Genomic DNA, 19,882 nt, shown 5'->3' with positions numbered 1-19,882 from the left:
AAGACCAGTAAAATCTAGGTGGAATGATTTGCTATCTTGATGTCTTTAAACTTACTTAAAATTATTTTCTCTTTCCACAATAAATTAAAATGTTTTTTCTAATTGTATTACTTTACTAATAGATCACTGTATTAATAGAGGATTACCTAACAATTTACTAAGGACAGATCACTTCCTTTTTTTCTTTTTTTTGAAATTCAGAAACTAAAATTTAAAAAAAAGAATATTTGAACTCTAGGTTTCTGTTTTATTTGATGCATATTTATTTTTCTCATATTCTTATTTACAAATGAATAAATAAATATTATATTTATTCTACATGAATCCACTGTGCAATTATTAAATCAGTATAATTAGCATTTACATCTCAAATATTATAATATCTCTTCCTCTAGTTATTTTCAAATGGATAATAAATTATTGTAGGCTAAGTATCATACTGTGATCTAAGGAAACTTACAACTAATTCCTATATCTAACTGTATTTTGGTATCTGTTAGTCAACTCTCCTACTTACCCTTCCTAGCATACAGTGACAGGTACAGTATGATCTATTTCTGTATGATAAGTTTTTAGTTTCCACAAATGAATGTTAATGTTCAATATTTTTCTTTCTGTGTTTTGCGTATTTAATAGTCATCTGGTTCCATCCATGTTGCTGCAGATGGCAGGATAAACTCCAGTTTTCTTTCTTTATGGTAGCAAGGATTGAACTCAGGAGCACTTAACCACTGAACCCCAGCCCCGAGCCCTTTTTAAAAAAATATCTGATTTAGAGATAGGGTCTTGCTAAGTTGTTAGAGCTGGCTTTGAACTTGAGATCCTCCTGCCTCAGCCCCGTGAGCTGCTGGGATTACAGGCAGGCACCACCACGCCTGGCAACTCCAGTTCTCTCTCTCTCTTTTTTTTTTGGGGGGGGGGGGGGGGTTGAAGGATATTTATTTATTTATTTGAAACTCCAGTTTTCTAATAGTACAGAGCTATTTGTTGCCTACTAAGTAAGTGGGATCCAGGAAGAAAATATAAGAATTATTATGTTTATTTCATCTTTTAAACATTCAATTTCATGTTTTATGTGTAGAACATTTGTTGATTTATAGAGAAAGATACATATATCAGTGCTTACTCAAAAGTTTTTGTTAGCTTTTTGTTTTATTTTCTGCTGATAGGGATGTGTAATCCAGAATGTTTGCAGACCACTACTTTAGGTCCTTGTTGCTTGTCTCTGAACTAGCAGCAACAGCATCACATGGGGGAGCCTCTTTGAAGTACTGATCCTCAGGCCACACCCAAATCTGCTGAATCAGAGTTTGAATTGTAACAGAGTTCTTGTTGTTCATTAAAGTTTGAAAAGCAATGTACTTTGTAAAGCACAGTTAACTTTTTAGTTATTTGTGGTTTGTGTTGTGGTAAATTTTTCATCCCAGAAGAGTTTCCCATGGTCATTTATCTTGTCAACCAACCTACATCTTTGCTAAATTAGAGAAAACCACCACTTATAAGCTGTGGGCTCAGTAGAGTGGGCTATCCTCACATCTCTGAAGTTATACTACTTTATATTAGCTCTGTATTTTCTTAACTTAGTTCCCAAACCAGAAACTAAATTTATACTAAATTGTCCACAGCTATGTATACAGGCAAACGCTTAACATTTGGTAAAATATAATCACAGTATAAATTTAAAAGTCCAATATATTCTTTGGATAATTCACTCTTAGAATTGAACTATGTTTTATGCCTAGAACATTCGTTTAATTTATAGAGAAAGATACATATTTCAGTGCTTACTCAAAAGTTTCATTATTTGGGCTGGGGCTATAGCTCAGTGGTAGAGTGCCTGCCTAGCAAGCATGAGGCACTGGGTTCGATCCTCAGCACCACATAAAAATAAACAAATAAAATAAAGGCATTCTGTCCATCTACAACTACAAAAAAAAAAAAACATTTTAAAAAAGTTTCATTATTTAAAGTTTTTTTTTCATCTTAAAAAGGTGAATAAATATATTTGTTCCTTTTGGAGCAATTATGAAATCATTGAATTCCTGATGGTTAGTGATTACAAAGAGAAAGAGAATATTGAAAATATTTTTCCAGAAGAGTTTATAAAATGGGTTTTAAAAATAAGTATTATCCAACCTCCCACTAGACTATGTTATTACATACCTGTTTCTTGAATTTCCTAAAATGAAGTTCCAGAAGTCACTCTATCCTTTGGTAGACTGGAAATATTCACATTATTTTCCTTTGTCATGCTGAGGGGTAGAGTAGGAAAAAACAGCCAAAGACATATGAAAATATAATTTTTCCTCTCCATTAACTCATTCAGTAGACACTTCCAGAGTTTAAACTATGTGGTAGGTACTATGCTCACAGTAAGGATACAAGTATAGGACAATCTGCCATCTGGAATTTAGTTTATGGAATTTGACCTCTACAACAAGTATAGGAATACAGGAACATATCCAGGTCTCACAAATCTCAAATAATTTCTTATCAGAAATTTTTATTCCCTCCACTTCCAATAACATGTATTTGGATAGTTCAAAGAACTGGATAATTTTCAGACAGGGAGTCATTGTTTTGTTTTGGTATTTTTTTCCTACAAAGGAAATTTTCTCTGATACGTGAAAAAATATCATACACTTCTACCATTTTTTTTTTCCAGGGAGGGGGAGTACGAGGGATTGAATTCAGGAATACTTGGCCACTGAGCCACATCCCCAACCCTATTTTGTATTTTATTTAAAGACTGGGTCTCATTGAGATGCTTAGCACCTTGCTTTTGCTGAGGCTATCTTTGAACTCTTAATCTTCCTGTCTCAGCCTCCAGAGCCGCTGGGATTATAGGTGTGCACTGGCTGCTCTCACTATTTTTAATGCCTGTATTTTTCATGGGCATCTTATGAAATGTTTCATGTCCTTAAATCTTTAGTACCTTTGTTAAGCCATACTATTATTTTCCCTCCAGAGCCTTTCCTTTGATATCCTAATTCTTTTTCAGAACTAGGAATTGAACTCGGGGCCCTGCCCATGCTAGGCAAGTACTCTACCACTGAGCTAATCCCCAATTATTCCTAGTTCTTAATAATTTATTCTAAATTTATTTCTTATTTCTCTCCTAGCAGTATATTATTTTAAAAGATCATTAGAGGGACAACAAGGGTCTCTAGATCTCATTAGTGACAATATATATAAATTGCAACTGTAGGAATGGTGGAGGAAGATGACAGAACTGCTAATTCTGTGGACTAAGGCCTTCCAGTTTATTCCTTTGATTAGGTGATTTGCGTTTGTTGTATGACCTTGGAATGTTACAGTACTCACCTAAACAATTCCATTTTATTATACAAGATTTACTGTAAAGACTCAATGATTATATGTTTTATATACATGCACACACACATACACAGTATCGTATGGCATAACAGAACTCAAAACATTCTTATTATTATGGGGGAGGGGTACTGGGTATTGAACTCAGGGGCACTTGAACATTGAGCCACATCCCCAACACTATTTTGTATTTTATTTAGAGACAGGGTCTCACTGAGTTGCTTAGTACCTCACTTTTGCTGAGGCTGGCTTTGAACTCGTGATCCTCCTGTCTCAGCCTCCTGAGCCACTGGGATTACAGGTTGTGCTACCATAATCCACTCAAACATTATTTGATTAAAATATAGTAAAACGGCTGGGGTTGTGGCTCAGTGGTAGAGCGCTTGCCTAGCATGTGCAAGTCCCTGGGTTCAATCCTCAGCACCACATAAAAATAAATAAATAATGGCATTGTGTCCAACTACAACTAAAAAATAAATATTTTAAAAAAAATATAGTAAAAGAGTAGTAATGTCCATTAAACTCAAATTGCATAGTAAGATCTGAGTATATGACAAAGTCCAGGTTTTAGTATTTCATTTTAAATGAGTGATTTCTGTTGTATTATATCTAGGAAGAACATGTTCTTTTCCAGCTTGAAGAAGGGATTGAAGCTTTGGAAGCTGCAATCGAATACAAGAATGAAAGTATCCGGAGTCGCCAGAATTTGCTTAGAGCATCACTCCAAAATCTTTCTCATAGTGAAGCAAATGTTTTGGAAAAATTAACTTGCCTGAATCCTGTTGATATTAGAGCTATTCTTTTCAGATATTTCAATAAGGTATTGTTTTGAAAGAACAGTATTTATCTTATCAATAGGGGTCAAGATGTTCCCCATATTTATGTTGAATTTTTAAAGAAACGGAAAGATTGAAAGATTTTATGGTGTAATTACATGCTTAAGCATGTTTTCTCTTTATACTACTGAATGTTGTCATCTGAAACTTTGTGATTATCCAAATTTGTAAGCCTACCTTTGTGAGGTGCTTATAATTGTAGGGCCTTTCAATAGAAGGCCTCTTTGATATAGTTTTAAAAACCAAACTTCCTTATTATTTTTTGGTTCCAGATTTGGATGTTGCTATGCAGCATTCCTGAAAAATAAAGGTCTCTCCGAAATTTAGTTCTTTCAATGCTACAGGGCAAGGTAAACCTGTACTTTCTTGAATAATGTGTGAGTTGAAATGGAGATGAAATGATGCATCAATGGCAAAGACAATAATAGATTTTATTAACTTGAATGTGCTTAAATCAATTAAAATATTTTATATGAATTGGACAGTTTAGTGATCCAGAGGTGTTTCATAGCATTCAGAACCATCACATCATTTCTCTAATATCTTTTTCACTTAAGATATATATTACAGGGGTAGGGATATAGCTCAGTGGTAGAGCACTTGCCTAGCATGCACAAGGTCCTGGGTTTAAATTTCCAGAGATGCAAAAAAAAAAAAAAAATACATAGTATGGCAGGTTAGACAACTCTTGTCTCTGAAAAGTCTGTTCAGTTTATGGGAATATCAGATAGTTGGTGAACACAAAACATTGAAGTTTTTAAAAGTTCTAATTGTATGAAATAAAGATGAAAATGTTATATACAATCTCTTTGTGGATAATCAGTCAGTAGTAAACTATTGTTACTGATGAGAGTGCATTCTATTTTTGTGTGTTTGGAGGGCAGAAAATAATGGAGGACTGTCCTAGGCTACCCTTGAAGCAAGAGTTCTTACCCCAAGATACTCTAGCCAAGATCAGTGGATTTTCTGATCCTTTGTAGAAATAGTATTGTTCTGGTGGGGAGGTCATTAAATTATCGACAAGTTCTATGATACTAATGTTGTGTCTGAAGTATTTTTACTTCATATCAAAAAAGAACCCAACAGATGAAATACAAGCTTGAAACTGAACCTCTTTGTTTATAGTTTAAAAATTCTGCCACTTATTCATAACATCCATTTTGGGGTTAAAGTAGGGAATTAAAAAGTTTTGAAGGGGTGATTATTAGAAAGACATAATAAAATGAAAGTATTACCAATTCAGAATTTCGACACATTTAAAAGACTGTTAGATTACTTTTTAAAAAAATTTTTAGTTGTCAATGGACTTTCATTATTTCTTTTTTTAATTTATCTGTGGTGCTGAGAATTGAACCCAGTGCCTCACACATGTTAGGCAATTGTTGTACTACTGTGCTATGACCCCAGCCCAACTATTAGATTATTTTGTGGATATATTATAAAGTAGTTGCCTAGGGACCCAGTATGTTTCAGGAAGCACTTACACTGTGGAGATTAAAGAAGCTCATCTTTTTTTTTTTTTAACATTGTTTTTTAGTTGTTGATGGACCTTTATTTTATTTATTTATATGTGGTGCTGAGAATTGAACCCAGTACCCACACATGCCAAGCAAGTGCACTACCACTGAGACACAACCCCAGCCCCAAAGAAGCTCATCTTTATGAAACCCAAGAAAAGTAGATTAATCTATTGTGTTAGGCTATCTAAAACACATTTAAAAAGTAAAAAAAAAAAAAATGTCTTTGGTAGGTGGTTAATTTGCGAGAAGCTGAACGAAAACAACAGTTACAGAATGAAGAAATTAAAATGAAGGTTCTGGAACGGGATAATATGGTTCGTGAGTTGGAATCTGCATTGGAACATCTGAAATTGCAATGTGACCGGAGACTGACGCTCCAGCAAAAGGAACATGAGCAAAAGGTGCAACTGCTATTACGTCATTTCAAAGGTAACTATTCTTTTTGTCAGTTGTATAAAGGTCATGGGGGAATATTTAAGAAGGAAAATGGGACAGAACTTATTTCTTAATAGTCCAGTGTATAAGCAGTTACTACTTGCACAAATTTTTGCCCTTTACCTGTTTTGGTACTATGTTTCGGGATAGCTGAAGTTGATATGAGGCTATTCATGCTTGAAATGCCATCCCTTCTGCTTGCCCCATTAGGGCACACCACAATCCTGTTTGTTGTTGGTTTAGTTTTTATGTTGAAATGTGGAGATTTTGTCTGGCTTTTAAGTGTAGAGTTAAATTTTTTTTATCTCCTAGGAATATAGTACTATGATACTTTAATTATTTTACTTTCACAAAATTAAAGTGATAGATTTTGTCACATTCTTAGTTATATTTCTTGTAATTTTCAGTTGATTGTAAAATTTTATGCATTAAGGTTATGTATCCTAGGTCAAAACTAGACTACTATTGATAGGCACAGTTATCAATGAGTATCTGTTCAACTGTCATCTCTGATGCAAAAAGAAAGCTATCATAGCCAGGCACAGTGGTGCACACCTGTAATCTCAGCGACTCCCGAGGGGGTGAGGCAGGAGATCACAAGGTCAAGACCAGCCTTAGCAACTTAGCAAGGCCTTAAGCAACTTAGTGAGACCCAATCTCCAAGTAAAAAAATAAAAAGAATTGGGAATGTGGCTTAAAGCACTCTGGGTTCAGTTCCCAGTACAAAAAAGAAGAAAAAGGAAGAAAGAAAAAAGCTGTCACAAAAAGTGGACTTCACATTACCTGGTGTATGGCCAGCTGCCATGGCAACAAAATCACTGCCAGGTGATAATGTTACTGTTCTTGAGTCTCATGAATCCACAGCTGAAAATGGGTCAAAAGGGATCTGGAAGAAGTAACCTGAGGAAGAAGAAAATTGGAGAACATTTGAATTTAAGTGTTGAGGCAGCTTACCTTGAAATTAATTCTATAATTGTTAATTAGCAACCAATTGACTAATGACAGGATTTCCTTGGCAGGATCCCAACATCATTATTGCATTCAAACATGCTCTCCTTACCTTAATTTAGTTCTGTTGTCTCTAAAAGTGATGTGTGCAGAGAACTTTAAAGTGACAAGGATTATACATCAAAAGTTCATGCCATAGTCAAATAAAGACATTTTAAAAATCATTCATTTCTATAACTACAAGTTTTTCATAACAAAGTTGTAACTAAAAATGTTAACAATTTGTGAATTTTCTAATTTCAGCTGGATTAGATATAAGTTAATACTTCATGGAGGTTTTTTTTTTTTTCTTTTTCTTTTTTGCAGTGCTGGGGATCAAACCCAGGGCCTCATGCATGCTAGGCAAGTGCTGTACCATTTAGCTACATCCCCAGCCCTACTTTCTGTGGATTCTGATTTATGATATCATTAAGCAATTGTTATAACAAGATAAACTATACAAGCATACTTAAATAAAATTTTAGGAAACAGCTGATATTAACAAAAACAAATAGTAGGACCATTTTATAAATATGTCTCCTGAGTAGATCCAAAAGTATGTATCTTCTGAAAGTCAGTATACTAGATTTTACTGTTCTAGAACAGTGTTAGACATTCACAAATAGTAATTAGAGGCTTTAAGTTATATTTTGACATAAACTAGAACTTATGCTGGCTATTTACCTTCTTTTCCTGTGGTGTTTTCTTATGTGATTTTATCTTTCTCTAGTCCCTTTTAACGTTTTTTGTGTGTGTGTGTGTGGGGGGGAGGTGGTGGTGGTGGGGTGGATGGTGGGTGTTTTTTTTTGCTCTTAAGGCCAAAAAAATGTTTCTTAGGGCCTCTTAAGACTTTCCATATAACCACACAATGCCTGATATAAACTTTAAGATATTAATGCAGCTTGTGGACAGAGTTCCAAAAGTGAACTTTTTATAGGAAACACCTACTTCTTCTGTTCTAGGGATAAGTCTTGTTAATATGAACTGCAAAAAAATGCAAACTTATAAACATGTAGTTATAGAGGTTGTTGAGGGTAGGGTAGAGAAAATGATTAAGGGCTCAGTCTTTTAAAAAAATGTTATGGGCAGAAGAATCCAAATTGTAACTGAAAACACATCTAAAGTAAAGTAATAGATATGTGACCCTTTAAAGATAGTTTGGGGCCAAGTTAAAATATAATTTTGAATCATTTATTTAAAACCAAGTGTAACTATAAATTTTTGCTTTATAGAACAAGATGGAGAAAGCATTATAGAAACTTATAAAACATATGAAGATAAAATCCAGCAATTGGAAAAAGATCTTTATTTCTATAAGAAAACCAGCAGGGATCTTAAGAAGAAACTTAAAGAACTGACACGGGAAGCATTTCAATGGCAACTAGCATTTTCAGAACGTAAGACAAGTTACTTGTCATGCTAACACTGTTTTTCTAGCATTTGGTGAGATCATGCCGATTTCCCCGTGACTGGGTTATTTAGGATGAGACATTTAACTTCTCTTTGTCTCTCTGGATAAAACTAGTTTTTTCACCATGTATAAGACAGAACCCCGCAAGAAGTGAAAGAATGAATGAAAGAACACATACGTATGTGTAAAGGAGATAGTCATTTTTTTTTTTTTGTTATGAATGTAGTTCTTTTTTTTTTTTTTTATTGTGGGTTGGAGATAGTCATTTTTAAAATTTATTTTTTTCTAGCTGTCAAAGGTTTATTCATCATGGAGAACATTTAGAACATTTAGATCACATTTGAAAATTAAAGTATGATGTGGCTGAATGAAGTAATATTTCAAAGAGTCATATTAACTCCAAATAAAGGTTGCTACAGATAATCTTGTGTAGTATAAATGCTGGAGTTAATTCTTTAATGGATTGATGAATCTCTGAAATACAGTTATCAGCTGCAGAGTAAATGGTGTCTATATAACTACTCATTTTACTTCAAGAACTGTTTGTATATTGCCACTACAAACTCCTTATTTTTCTTAATAGTTGAGGAGTGCAACTATCTAAAATATTTTTAAAAAATGTAAAATACAAAGTCCTGTATTTTACATTTTTAAATATATATATTTTTTGCAGTGCTGGGGATTCAACACAGGGCCTGTAAACTAATCTATAAACTATAAAATAATACCCATTAAAACTGTGGGAAGCTTTTTTTTTTTTTTTTTTTTGTACCTAGAATTGAACCCAGAGGTGCTTAACCATTGAGCCATATCCCAGTCCTTTTTTATATATAATTTAGACACAGAGTCTCACTGAGTTGCTTAGGGGCTCACTAAGTTGCTAAGGCTGCTTTGAACTCATCATCCTTCTGCCTCAGCTTCCTGAGCCGCTTGGATTACAGGCATGCACCACCTTGATTGTTTATTGATTGTCATGTGCCATTGTTTATAGTCCTTAACTCACTTAATCCTTAAAGTAACCCTGTAATTTAAGATAGCTGTCATTTTCCTGTTTTATGGTAAATTAAGCCTTCCATTATCATAAAAAATATGTACAATGGATAATACAAAAAGTAAAGTTAAAAGTGTGTGTATTCTAAGATAAATCAAGGCTTTTTATATCCTGGCCTTTTTGGAAATTAAAAAAATTAATAAAACCCATTGTTGAGATAAAGATGTTTCTTTGCATAGTTATATATAGATAAGTAGAATTCGCACCTTCATAAATGAAATTATCAAACATGACAAAAATATTCTGTAAAAAGAAATGCTATAAGGTAATATATTGCTATGATTAAAATATACCCTCAAGTCAGCAAAATAAAGAGGAGTCAATATTTCTAAAATAATAGTCTATAAAAGAAATACTCTGCTTTGGAGCATATTCTAACAATTTAAGAATGGTTTATGAAAAGTTGGCTTTAAAGTTGGCTTTAAAACCTTTTAGGAAGGGGCTGGGGTTGTGGCTCAGTGGTAGAGTGCTCATCTAGCACATGCAAGTCCCAGGGTTCAATCCTCAGCATCACATAAAAATAAATAAATAAAATAAAGGTATTGTGTTCCAACTACAATTAAAATTTTTTTTTAAATAAAACCTTTTAGGAAGAGGAGAGAAAGGGGAAATACTGGGGAATTAATTGGAACAAATTATGTTGTAGGCATACATGAATAGGTCACAATGAGCCCCTATATATAATTATAATGCACTAATTTCAGTAATAGACCTAATTTGTACCTTTAAAAGAAATTGCTTAAAGATGGGCACAGAAGATGGGTTCAGTGAAAAAAATAAACGCAATGAAAAGATATATGCTGGGCTGGGGTTGTGGCTCAGCAGTAGAGTACTCACCTAGCATGTGTGAGGCCCTGGGTTCTATCCTCAGCACCACATAAAAATAAATTAAAAAAATAAAGGTATTGTGTCCAACTACAACTAAAAAGTAAAATAATGAGTTCAAAGTCAGCCTCAGCAAAAGCAAGGCACTAAGCAACTCAGTGAGACCCTGTCTATAAATACAAAATAGGGTTGGGATGTGGCTCAGTGGCTGAGTGCCCCTGAGTTCAATCCCTGGTACCAAAAAAAAAAAAAAAAAAGAGAGAAACAGAGACAGAGACAGAGATACAGAGAGATATGATACAAACATACAAATCCTTCTAAGGAGACTAAACTTTCTGATTCTCAATGTAGCAGTACAGAGGTGCTTATTTATACAACTCATTACTTAAAAACAATGCCTGAAATATGTAACTAAAACTTTTACTTGAAATATTACTTGCAAAAAATTAAAAAGTGCCAGGTGCACATGCCTCTAATCCCAGGTTCCTAGAAGACTGAGATAGGAATATTATAAGTTCCAGGCCAGTCTGGGCAACGTAGCAAGACTTTGTCTCAAAATAACATTGTTAAAAAGGGTTGGAGATGTAGCTCAGAAGGAGAACACTCCTGGCTTCATTCTCCAGTACTGAAAAATTTTTTTTAAATGAAAAGTAAACAGATATTAAATAAGAAAGAAAAAGCAATTAACATAAAACCATTTTAGCCTTTTAAAAAAACCCACTCTATAGCTAAGTGTGATAGCTTATCATGTACAAGGTGCTTATCATGTACATGACCCTGGGTTCAATCCCCATCACTTAAACAAAAGAATCTCACCCACTTTTAATTTTTTTAAATATATTTTATTAGTTGTAGATGGACACAATATGTTTATATTATTTATTTATTTTTATGTGGTGCTGAGGATCAAACTCAGTGCCTCACACATGCTAGGCAAGTGTTCTATCACTGAGCCACAGACCCATCCCCCACTTTCAATTTTGAGATAACTGAAATTAGACTTCTGGTTTGTAAATGGCCCGTGTTTATACTCCTGAGTCTACTAGACATTTTTTCTGAAAAATGACAGAGTGGTATGGTGGTACACAGATTTCAGAAACCTTGATTCTCGTTCTGTGTTTTTTTTTTTTTTTTGTAGTTATAGATGGACAGAATGCCTTTATTTTATCTGTTTATTTTTATGTGGTACTGAGGATCGAACTCAGTGCCTTATGCATGCTAGGCAAGTACTCTGTGGGCTGAGCTACAGCCTTCATTCTGTCTTTTAAGGAAACAATAAAAAAAGTTGAATAATCTTGGGGAGGTGCAAAATGCAACACACACCTATCTAACACACACCTATCTGACCAACTTGCCCAAGAAGTCTAGTCTTGATAATAATGTTGAACATATTATTTCACTAATTTGCCATTCTATCTAAAAACATTTTAAACACTGTTTTTGGCTATAACATGTCATTATATAACATTGTCATACAAATTTTTGAAAATGCAGAAAACAAATCATCCATAAATCTACCTACATTTTAGCATAATTATTTTCTTATTTTCATCCTGTTTTAAAAATAGTTTCAGTGATGTTAAGGATAGAGCTTATGTTAGGATTATCCTATCTCAAGATATAATTTTATAACATTAAATGAAGTCTATTTGAATTATAACATATAGTAATTGAAATATATCAAATTCTGAGTTCCCCGAAATGTCTTCTTTTTATTTTTTTGAGACATGCTCTTGCTATATTGCCTAACCTGGCCTTAAACTTATGGGCTTAAGTAATTCCCCTGGGCTCAAGCAATCCTATTGCCTCAGCCTGCAGAATAACTGGGACTAAGGCATAAACCACTGTACCCCACTTTTAGTTCACTGGTTTTAATAGTAGTCTCTGTTGTCTGCCTATGAGATTTATATTTATCTTCTTTTAATTTTTTTCCAAATAGAAAAATTAATTTTAAGTAAAATGTCTTGTTCAATTGTTGGTCATAGTTATGATGTTAATATGTTTCTTAACATACTTTGAGGATAAAATTTTATATGGCCACTCAATATTTCCACTTCCACTTAAGTATTTAAATACCATTCTTGTACCAATTTAAATCACTATCAAACTATATATAAGATAAGGAATCCTGGGCTGGGGTTGTAGCTCGATGGTAGAGTACTTGCCTAGCATTTGTGAGGCACTGGGTTTGATTCTCAGCCCACATATAAATAAATAAATAAATAAATATCAACAACTAAAAAAATATTTAAAAAGACCTTGTTTGTTTGTTTTTGGCAATGCTGGGAATCAAATCTTGAGCCTCAACCATACTAGGCAAGTGCTCTTGATATACTCCCAGCCCTTGAATCTTAACTTCTTCTACTAGTTGTGTGAACTTGGGCAAATTAATCTCTCCCTAGTTTTGCTTCTTCATTTTTAAATGGGAAACTTAAACTTGCAAGTGGGAAACTTCCTATTATAAAGAATCCAAGTGAACCTGAGAGTGAGCCTCGGCAGTAGGTCCATTTCTGCTCTTTCACATAAAATCTTTACAAGTAAAATGACACTCGGAGTTGGGCAGCAGAATTTTTTAAAGCTTCTTGGTAACCCTAATGTGCAATAGTTAGAGTTTGGGGCCACTATCTATGATCAACTTGTTATCTGCTCTAGTTCCATTTGAAGATCTATGTCATTTATTAGTTCAGGTTTTTTTTATTTTTGAGGGACTTCAAAACCTGAAAAATCAATGTTTTAAACCAAGGTTACAAGCTAGAATGCCTATAGGAACCAGGAAGCCAAAGAGAATTAGAGGGCTTTACAGTTGTCATCTATATGAGTAGGGGCAATTTTTCAGCTACTGTTGCTATGCACAAATTCTTAGCTCTTCTAATTTTTATAGAAAAGTTGAAAATCTATATTTTATATGAAACTCTAATTTTAAAATTTTGTGTCAAGAATTATTAACATTAAAGACCAAATAAAATGTATCTGGGGGTCAGATTTGAATTGGGGTCTGTCACTATGCAACTTTGTCTTCAAAGAACTAAAAGTATATTAAGTATGTATTGTCATATGTTGAAGTTTGCATTCATCATATTAGATTTAGTACCTATATGTATTTCTCTTAAGCAAGTTTTGTCTTTGATGATAGATATTATGATTTGACGATTTCTAAGCTTTGATCTCTTCACTTCTTTTTTAAAATTTGTTTTAATTAGTTATACATGACAGTATAATACATGGCACTATGATACATTATATATAAATGGAATATAATTTCTAATTTTTCTGGTTGTACATAATGCAGAATCCCACTGGTCGTGTAGTCATATATGTACATAGGGTAATAATGTCTTATTCATTCTACTGTCCTTCCTACCCCCCCTTACTCCCTCCCCTCCCTTCACTCCCCTCTACCTAAAGTAACTCTGTTTTTCCCTAGTCTCCCCGCCTCCCCGCACACACACCCTTATTGTGAGTTAGCATCTGCATATCAGAGAAAAAAACTTAGCCTTTGGTATTTTGGGATTGGCTTATTTCACTTACTATGATATTCTCTAGTGCCATCCATTTACCAGCAAATGCCATAAATTCATTCTTTTTTAAAGCTGAATAATATTCCATTGTGTATATATACCACATTTTCTTTATCCATTAATCTGTTGAAGGACACCTAGGTTGGTTCCAAGTTTAGCTATCGTGAGTTGAGCTGCTATAAACATTGATTTTAAGTCCTTTGGGTAAAAACCAAGGAGTAGGATAGCTGGGTCTTTTCACTTACTTCTAATCACTCATTCCAGTGGTTGTCCTTACTGAGAGGGTATACTGTCATCTTCATTTCCATGGTGGAAGTTGTGGCACACACCCCTGAGTACATTTGGATATCAGAACCTTTCTGTCATGCTGGGAGAACCAACCAAAGACCAGCTTTTTATACATTTAATGCCAAGTCCTTGAAGACAGAGGCTGGATTTGAAATTTTCACTTGGCTGGATTTGAAATTTTCTAGCAACAAGCTAAGCAGAGGCCAGCATGGAAACACAAATAGAGAGATTCCAAGTTTTTCAGGGAATAAGTGGATTAATTAATACTCACACATTGTGTGTCTAAAAGAAACATTAAACAAACAACAAGCATAGTGAGTAATATTAATGTAGTTATGTTAGGATATTATGATTAAAATACCTGATTTGAAGGAAATGATCTCTGAATTTTTGGTTTTGGGATTATTTTTAGATCATGATGCTGGAGATGGAGTCCTGAACCCTGAAGAGGCAGGTGTGATTTCAGAAGAATTAAAATGGGCATCCAGAACTGAAAGTATGAAATTAAGTGCAAGAGAAAGAGAAGTAAACAGTTCTTCAAGCAATTTAAGAACACAACCAAATTCCCAAAAACTTTGGGAAGATGCCCCAGAGTTACCTTCTATTTTTAGCTCTTTAGCACCGTCTAGTGGGCAACTGTTAAGTAATGAGGATAAAACAGAAACAGATGAATGTCAGTTTACAAAATCTCACAGTAGATCATCATCCCAAATTCAGCCAGTGGGAAATGTGGAACAGCTTCATGGTATCACACCTGTAAAATTGTGTCGTAAAGAATTACGTCAGATTTCTGCCTTGGAACTATCATTACGACGTTCCAGTCTTGGAGTTGGGGTTGGATCAATGACTGCTGATTCCACTGAAGTGTCTAGGAAACCTAGTGACTTAAAAACTTAGTCATCTAACGATAGACATTTTAATATAGTAGATATGTAAAAAGATTCTTTTCTCTAACTTGTTAAAAGTAAAGCTCAAGCTCATTAGTTCTTCTCCAGATAAAGGAAGAATGGGAGGATTGTATATTTTGGGGAGTTTTAATTTACATTTCCACAATAATTAAATAAACACATTTTACAATACTTGATAACACTTAAATATTCCCACTTACAAATATACTTAAATTTTTTTCAGGCATATTTTATTTGTTTTTTATTTTCCAGGTATATTGGAAGAACAAAACTAATAATAGATTAAATTATCCTTCAAATGTATGCTATTATATAATATAAAAGTGTATTATAAACATGTTATGATACAATAATCCTTAATATATTAATATAAAAATATATTGCTGTTTTTAAAAGATCCAGATAAATATTTCTTGTGTTAGAGAGGGAGTTACCTGCTGCATATGTTTTGGCACAGATGAAGTTTTTTTGCCAAAAATACAGTCTGTAGGCTAAGACAACCTGCCAGGTTTATGGACTAAAGTTGATTTTAGTGTCAGAGCCCACAGAAGTTAGGTGATTAGTCTTGATTTTTTAAAAACAATCTCTGTTCTTTTTCTAGAATTGTTGTCTGTTTATAGTGTTATATTATTGGTTTGCTAATATAATGAAATGTAAATTTTCATCTTTCTCCTGCCATGTGCATTTGACATGTCTTTTGTTTATGCTACCAAAATTGGGAGAAAAGATAGTTACATGGAAGAGAGAAACAATGATAGAAGAATACAAAAACATTTATTTCAGCACTTTCAGGAAAAGAACATTGATTGTGACATATCTAGTCACATGGAGGCTGTTTTGGAAAGCCTGAAATGTAGTCAAAGGATCATTAGCTAATTATCTGATGGGATTCAGTCTGAGACTTTTCTCTACAACCTACTTCATCAGGAGTTTCAAACAGGCAGACCAAACAACGTTGGGACTGTAAATTTGTAAATGAAATTTTTGCTGCATTTTCTGTTTCAGCCTTTTTGTTCATCATATTTAGAATTAAGAACTGAACAATTTATCCAACCAGTCTTTTTCACCATATTGTTTTTTCATTATAGGCAACATTCCATTCTGATGACCTACAGTATTATTTTGTTTCTTTTCCAAACTTTTACTTGAAATCCAAATTTGAGTTTCTTAGTTTAATTAATATTTGGGGACAGCAGTAACACCACCCTGACTCAACAGATGCCTACCCAATGAGAGTTACCCACTTCTTGTTGAATCCATTTTTTCTTATCTGATGCTGTTACAGACTTTTTTTGTATTTTACTCTGTGTTGTCCTGACCATCTCTCCCAAGACCCAAACTGTCACTCTGTGCCCACTTAAGGCTTTCTTCCTTTATCTAGTTGCTAGCTCTAGGGACTGGAGTTTTTTGTCCAATTTGCTAAATACCTGTTCCTCAGGAAAAGAAAGACAACAAACTTCTAAATAAGTGAATAGTTTATCTCTTAAGCAAGGTACTAAAATTCATTTAAATTATGGGTTAAGTAGATTTCTGTGGACTTATCTGGAAACCGAACAGTTTATAACATTGGCCCAGTGAAAAACTGTTCAAGTTTCAAACAATTAATTTACAAACTAACTTGGAAATTTTATTTTTACCAGAGACTATTTGAAGTCTCATAATCTGGTTTTCAGCTAGTCTTCCTTTTGTTTGTATGATACAATTTTTTTTTTCAGTCTTATGGCAAAAGGCTAGTGCCTTCAACAAAGCATAGCAATTATATGTTTATTAGTATATATATATTCATGAAAGTTCTAATTATAAATTTCTTATAAGATTAATGTGCAATGCCTTAATTATAAATAATTCATCCTATAAGAATGTATTTTGATACTAGAATCCTACTTGCCCAAGAAATTAGCACATATTTGTTTTAACTATGAAAATAAAAACACATTTTCTCACTAACAAAGCAAGAAAAGCAGTGATTTGATTTGATAATGCACAAGTGAATCTGACTGTAAAGTAACAAAGATATGATTTTACCCCCTGGCTTTGGTTAAATATATATCTTTTATATACTATGATAAAAATACTATTTATATACACATAAATAAAAAATAAGGTACCTCCCTTGGGGCAAATAAAATTATTTTTTAATATACTTATAATAACTGGGTGCTGTGGTACATACCTGTAATCTCAGCAACTCACAGCAACTCAGAAGGTAGAAATGGGAGGATCATAGTACAAGGATAGTCTCAGCAATTTAGCAAGACCCTTGCCTCGAAATAAAAAGGTCTTGGGGATGTAGCTCAGTGGCACAGTGCCCTTGGTTTCAATCCCTGCTATGGCAATTATTTAATAAAATAAATATACATATTTAAAACAACATGTATGCACACACAGCTATTAAGAACAGATTTTGCTCTCTTTTTCACATTAAACACTTTGTCATTGTGTTTGTATTTTTTGCATGTACATAAAATGTTTGTGCTTTTCTTGGTTCGTTATGTCCTTTTATTCTCTACCTGTAACAGCATTGGAAAGGAAAACTATCTGCCTCTATAAAATATTAGTTTAACTAGAGAGTTACAGAGTTGGAGAATTCTAATAAGTATGGGAACAATTGGTGGTGGAAACATTGATGAAAAAAAATGTTTTTGTTATTTTTTCTTTCTTTTTTTTGTACTGAGTATTGAACCCAGGGGCATTTTACCATAAGCGATATCCCCAGCCCTTTTTGCTTTTTATTTTGAGGCAAGACCCTGCCTCAAAATAAAAACCAAAGTTGTTCAAGTGGCCTTCAATTTATAATCCTCCTGCCTCAGCCTCCTGAGTTGCTGGGATTACAAGCAAGTGCTTTTTAAAATTTCTTATTTTGCAGTATTTGGGCTAAATAAGTACTCTACCACTAAACTATACTCCTCAGGCTGCCTTTGTACTTAAATATTAATTTATTTTATTAATGTTGTTTTGGGTTTTATCTGGGGAGCGTGTCCTCAATTCTTCACATCTTCATGAACTCTCGTGATCCAAAGAATCAGCACATATACAGATGATTTTCAGTTATATAGTCTATATTGCCACTAGCATTGCCTTATTTTATATAATTTGAGGTTAATAAAATTATGAATGCTTATTTGAGAATAGGTGCCTTATCTGAAAAAATAAAGGTCTTATATTTAAGTCTTAGAATGAATTATAATGGAGTCAGATACTTAGTGTGGGTTCAGTTCTATGAAAAACACAAATTCCCAAACATTAAATGCAAGTATGACTTGTTTTGATCTTTCCAATTACTTCCTTTGGCACATACTTGTGACTTTAAAATACTGGGGTACTAATATCTGAAGGTTCAAGTAGAAAGTCACATATGTCCACAATTCTTCTCTTGACTTGATGGAATTTTAAAAAATATTCATTATATGTATTTACATTTGAAGTTAGGTTGTAGGCTGCCTTTGTTAATACTGGTAACACACTCCCTACATTTATATTTTTAAAATTTTAAAATAAAGGTGAGAATGAGAGCCTTCTGCAATAAATGTCTCAAATGTATTGGCTATGTAGTATTTTTGAGCCTAAATTGGCAGTAGTTTACCAAGGTAGAAGTCTTTGCCCAATAAGGAGTAGTATTTTTTTATTGTCCTTGTTACTGATAATAAAAAAAACTACATGGATTTTATTGTTTTTAAATTTTCTACAAACAATGCACCCCTTATTGCCTTCACCAGGGGTTACTGCTTATATTCCGTGCTCATAGAATTCACTGCATATAGGGCACCAAATACTGGTGTTTGTTGAAGTGACCTTAATGTTGAATCCAACATGATCCCAACACAGAGGTAATTTGAACAAGGGAAAATTATAAAGAAAAATTTCAGAAAACCTTGATGTTATAATGTTGGTTTTTGATACTTTATACATAGTTCTTGTCGTATTTTTCCTTCTAGGAAGTTCCGGAGTAAGTCAACAAAATTTTCATTATTTGAAATGTTGGCAATGTAATTTGCACCCAAAGATATGATTAGTCTTAGGACTAATTCTACCTAAGTCTTATGTACTACTGTTTGTTTTTTTTTAAGTTGTAGATGGACACAATACTTTTATTTTATTTGTTTGTTTTTATGTGATTGAACCGGGGATTGAACCCAGTGCCTCACGTATGCTGGACAAGCTCTCTACCACTGAGCTACAACCCTGGCCCACTACTGGTTATCTTATCTGTCTATTTTTTTGCAGTACTAGGGATTGAACCCAGGGGCATTCTACCAGCCATTCTTTTTTTTTTTTTTTTTTTTGTAGTTGTAGGTGGACACAATACCTTAATTTTATTTATTTATTTATATGTGGCTGAAGATTGAACCCAGTACTTCACGTGTTCTAGGCAAGTACTCTGCCACTGAGCTACAACCCTAGCCCCATCCCAGCCATATTTATGTTATATTTGGAGACAGGGTTACCCAGGCTGGCCTTGAATTTGTGTTCCTCCCGACTCAACTTCTCTAGTAGCTGGGGATTTCAGGCAGTAGTATAGTACCCAACAGCTCACAGTTCTATTGAGTTTTTTATAGTTGTTCAAGAGAAAAATAAAATAGTCTCACAGACTTTCTTATAATGAGCATGATCCTTTATGCCAAGAACAAAAAACACAGAAAAAACTAGATAACTAAACCTTTATAAAAATATATACTTACAATTATTAGACATTTAAAACTCCATTTATTAATACTGTGTAATGAAATTTGAAAATAGGAAATTTTTTAAACTTCATATATTATTAAATTT

The 19,882-nt window shown here is 33.5% G+C and overlaps 1 protein-coding gene across 10 annotated transcripts in view; it reads left to right on the top strand.

Moving 5' to 3' along the window:
* The window catches only part of Kif27 (kinesin family member 27), an 88,786-nt gene extending 71,193 nt beyond the window's left edge, over positions 1-17,593 (top strand). For 9 of the 10 annotated variants that reach the window (XM_048800419.1, XM_048800420.1, XM_048800422.1 and 6 more), the window contains 4 exons: positions 3,947-4,153; positions 5,920-6,118; positions 8,344-8,508; positions 14,617-17,593. In XM_048800419.1, the coding sequence (XP_048656376.1) occupies positions 3,947-4,153; positions 5,920-6,118; positions 8,344-8,508; positions 14,617-15,101 (1,056 nt within the window). In that variant the 3' untranslated portion in view covers positions 15,102-17,593. Of the gene's footprint in view, positions 1-3,946; positions 4,154-5,919; positions 6,119-7,438; positions 7,599-8,343; positions 8,509-14,616 lie in introns of those variants that run through there. The other variant, XM_048800425.1, reaches the window with a different exon arrangement.
* The last annotated feature ends 2,289 nt before the right edge of the window (positions 17,594-19,882 follow it).

The sequence above is a fragment of the Marmota marmota genome, unplaced genomic scaffold (genome assembly GCF_001458135.2).
Source record: "Marmota marmota marmota unplaced genomic scaffold, marMar, whole genome shotgun sequence".
Lineage (NCBI taxonomy): Eukaryota > Metazoa > Chordata > Mammalia > Rodentia > Sciuridae > Marmota > Marmota marmota.
This window is presented reverse-complemented; position numbering and strand designations above follow the sequence as displayed.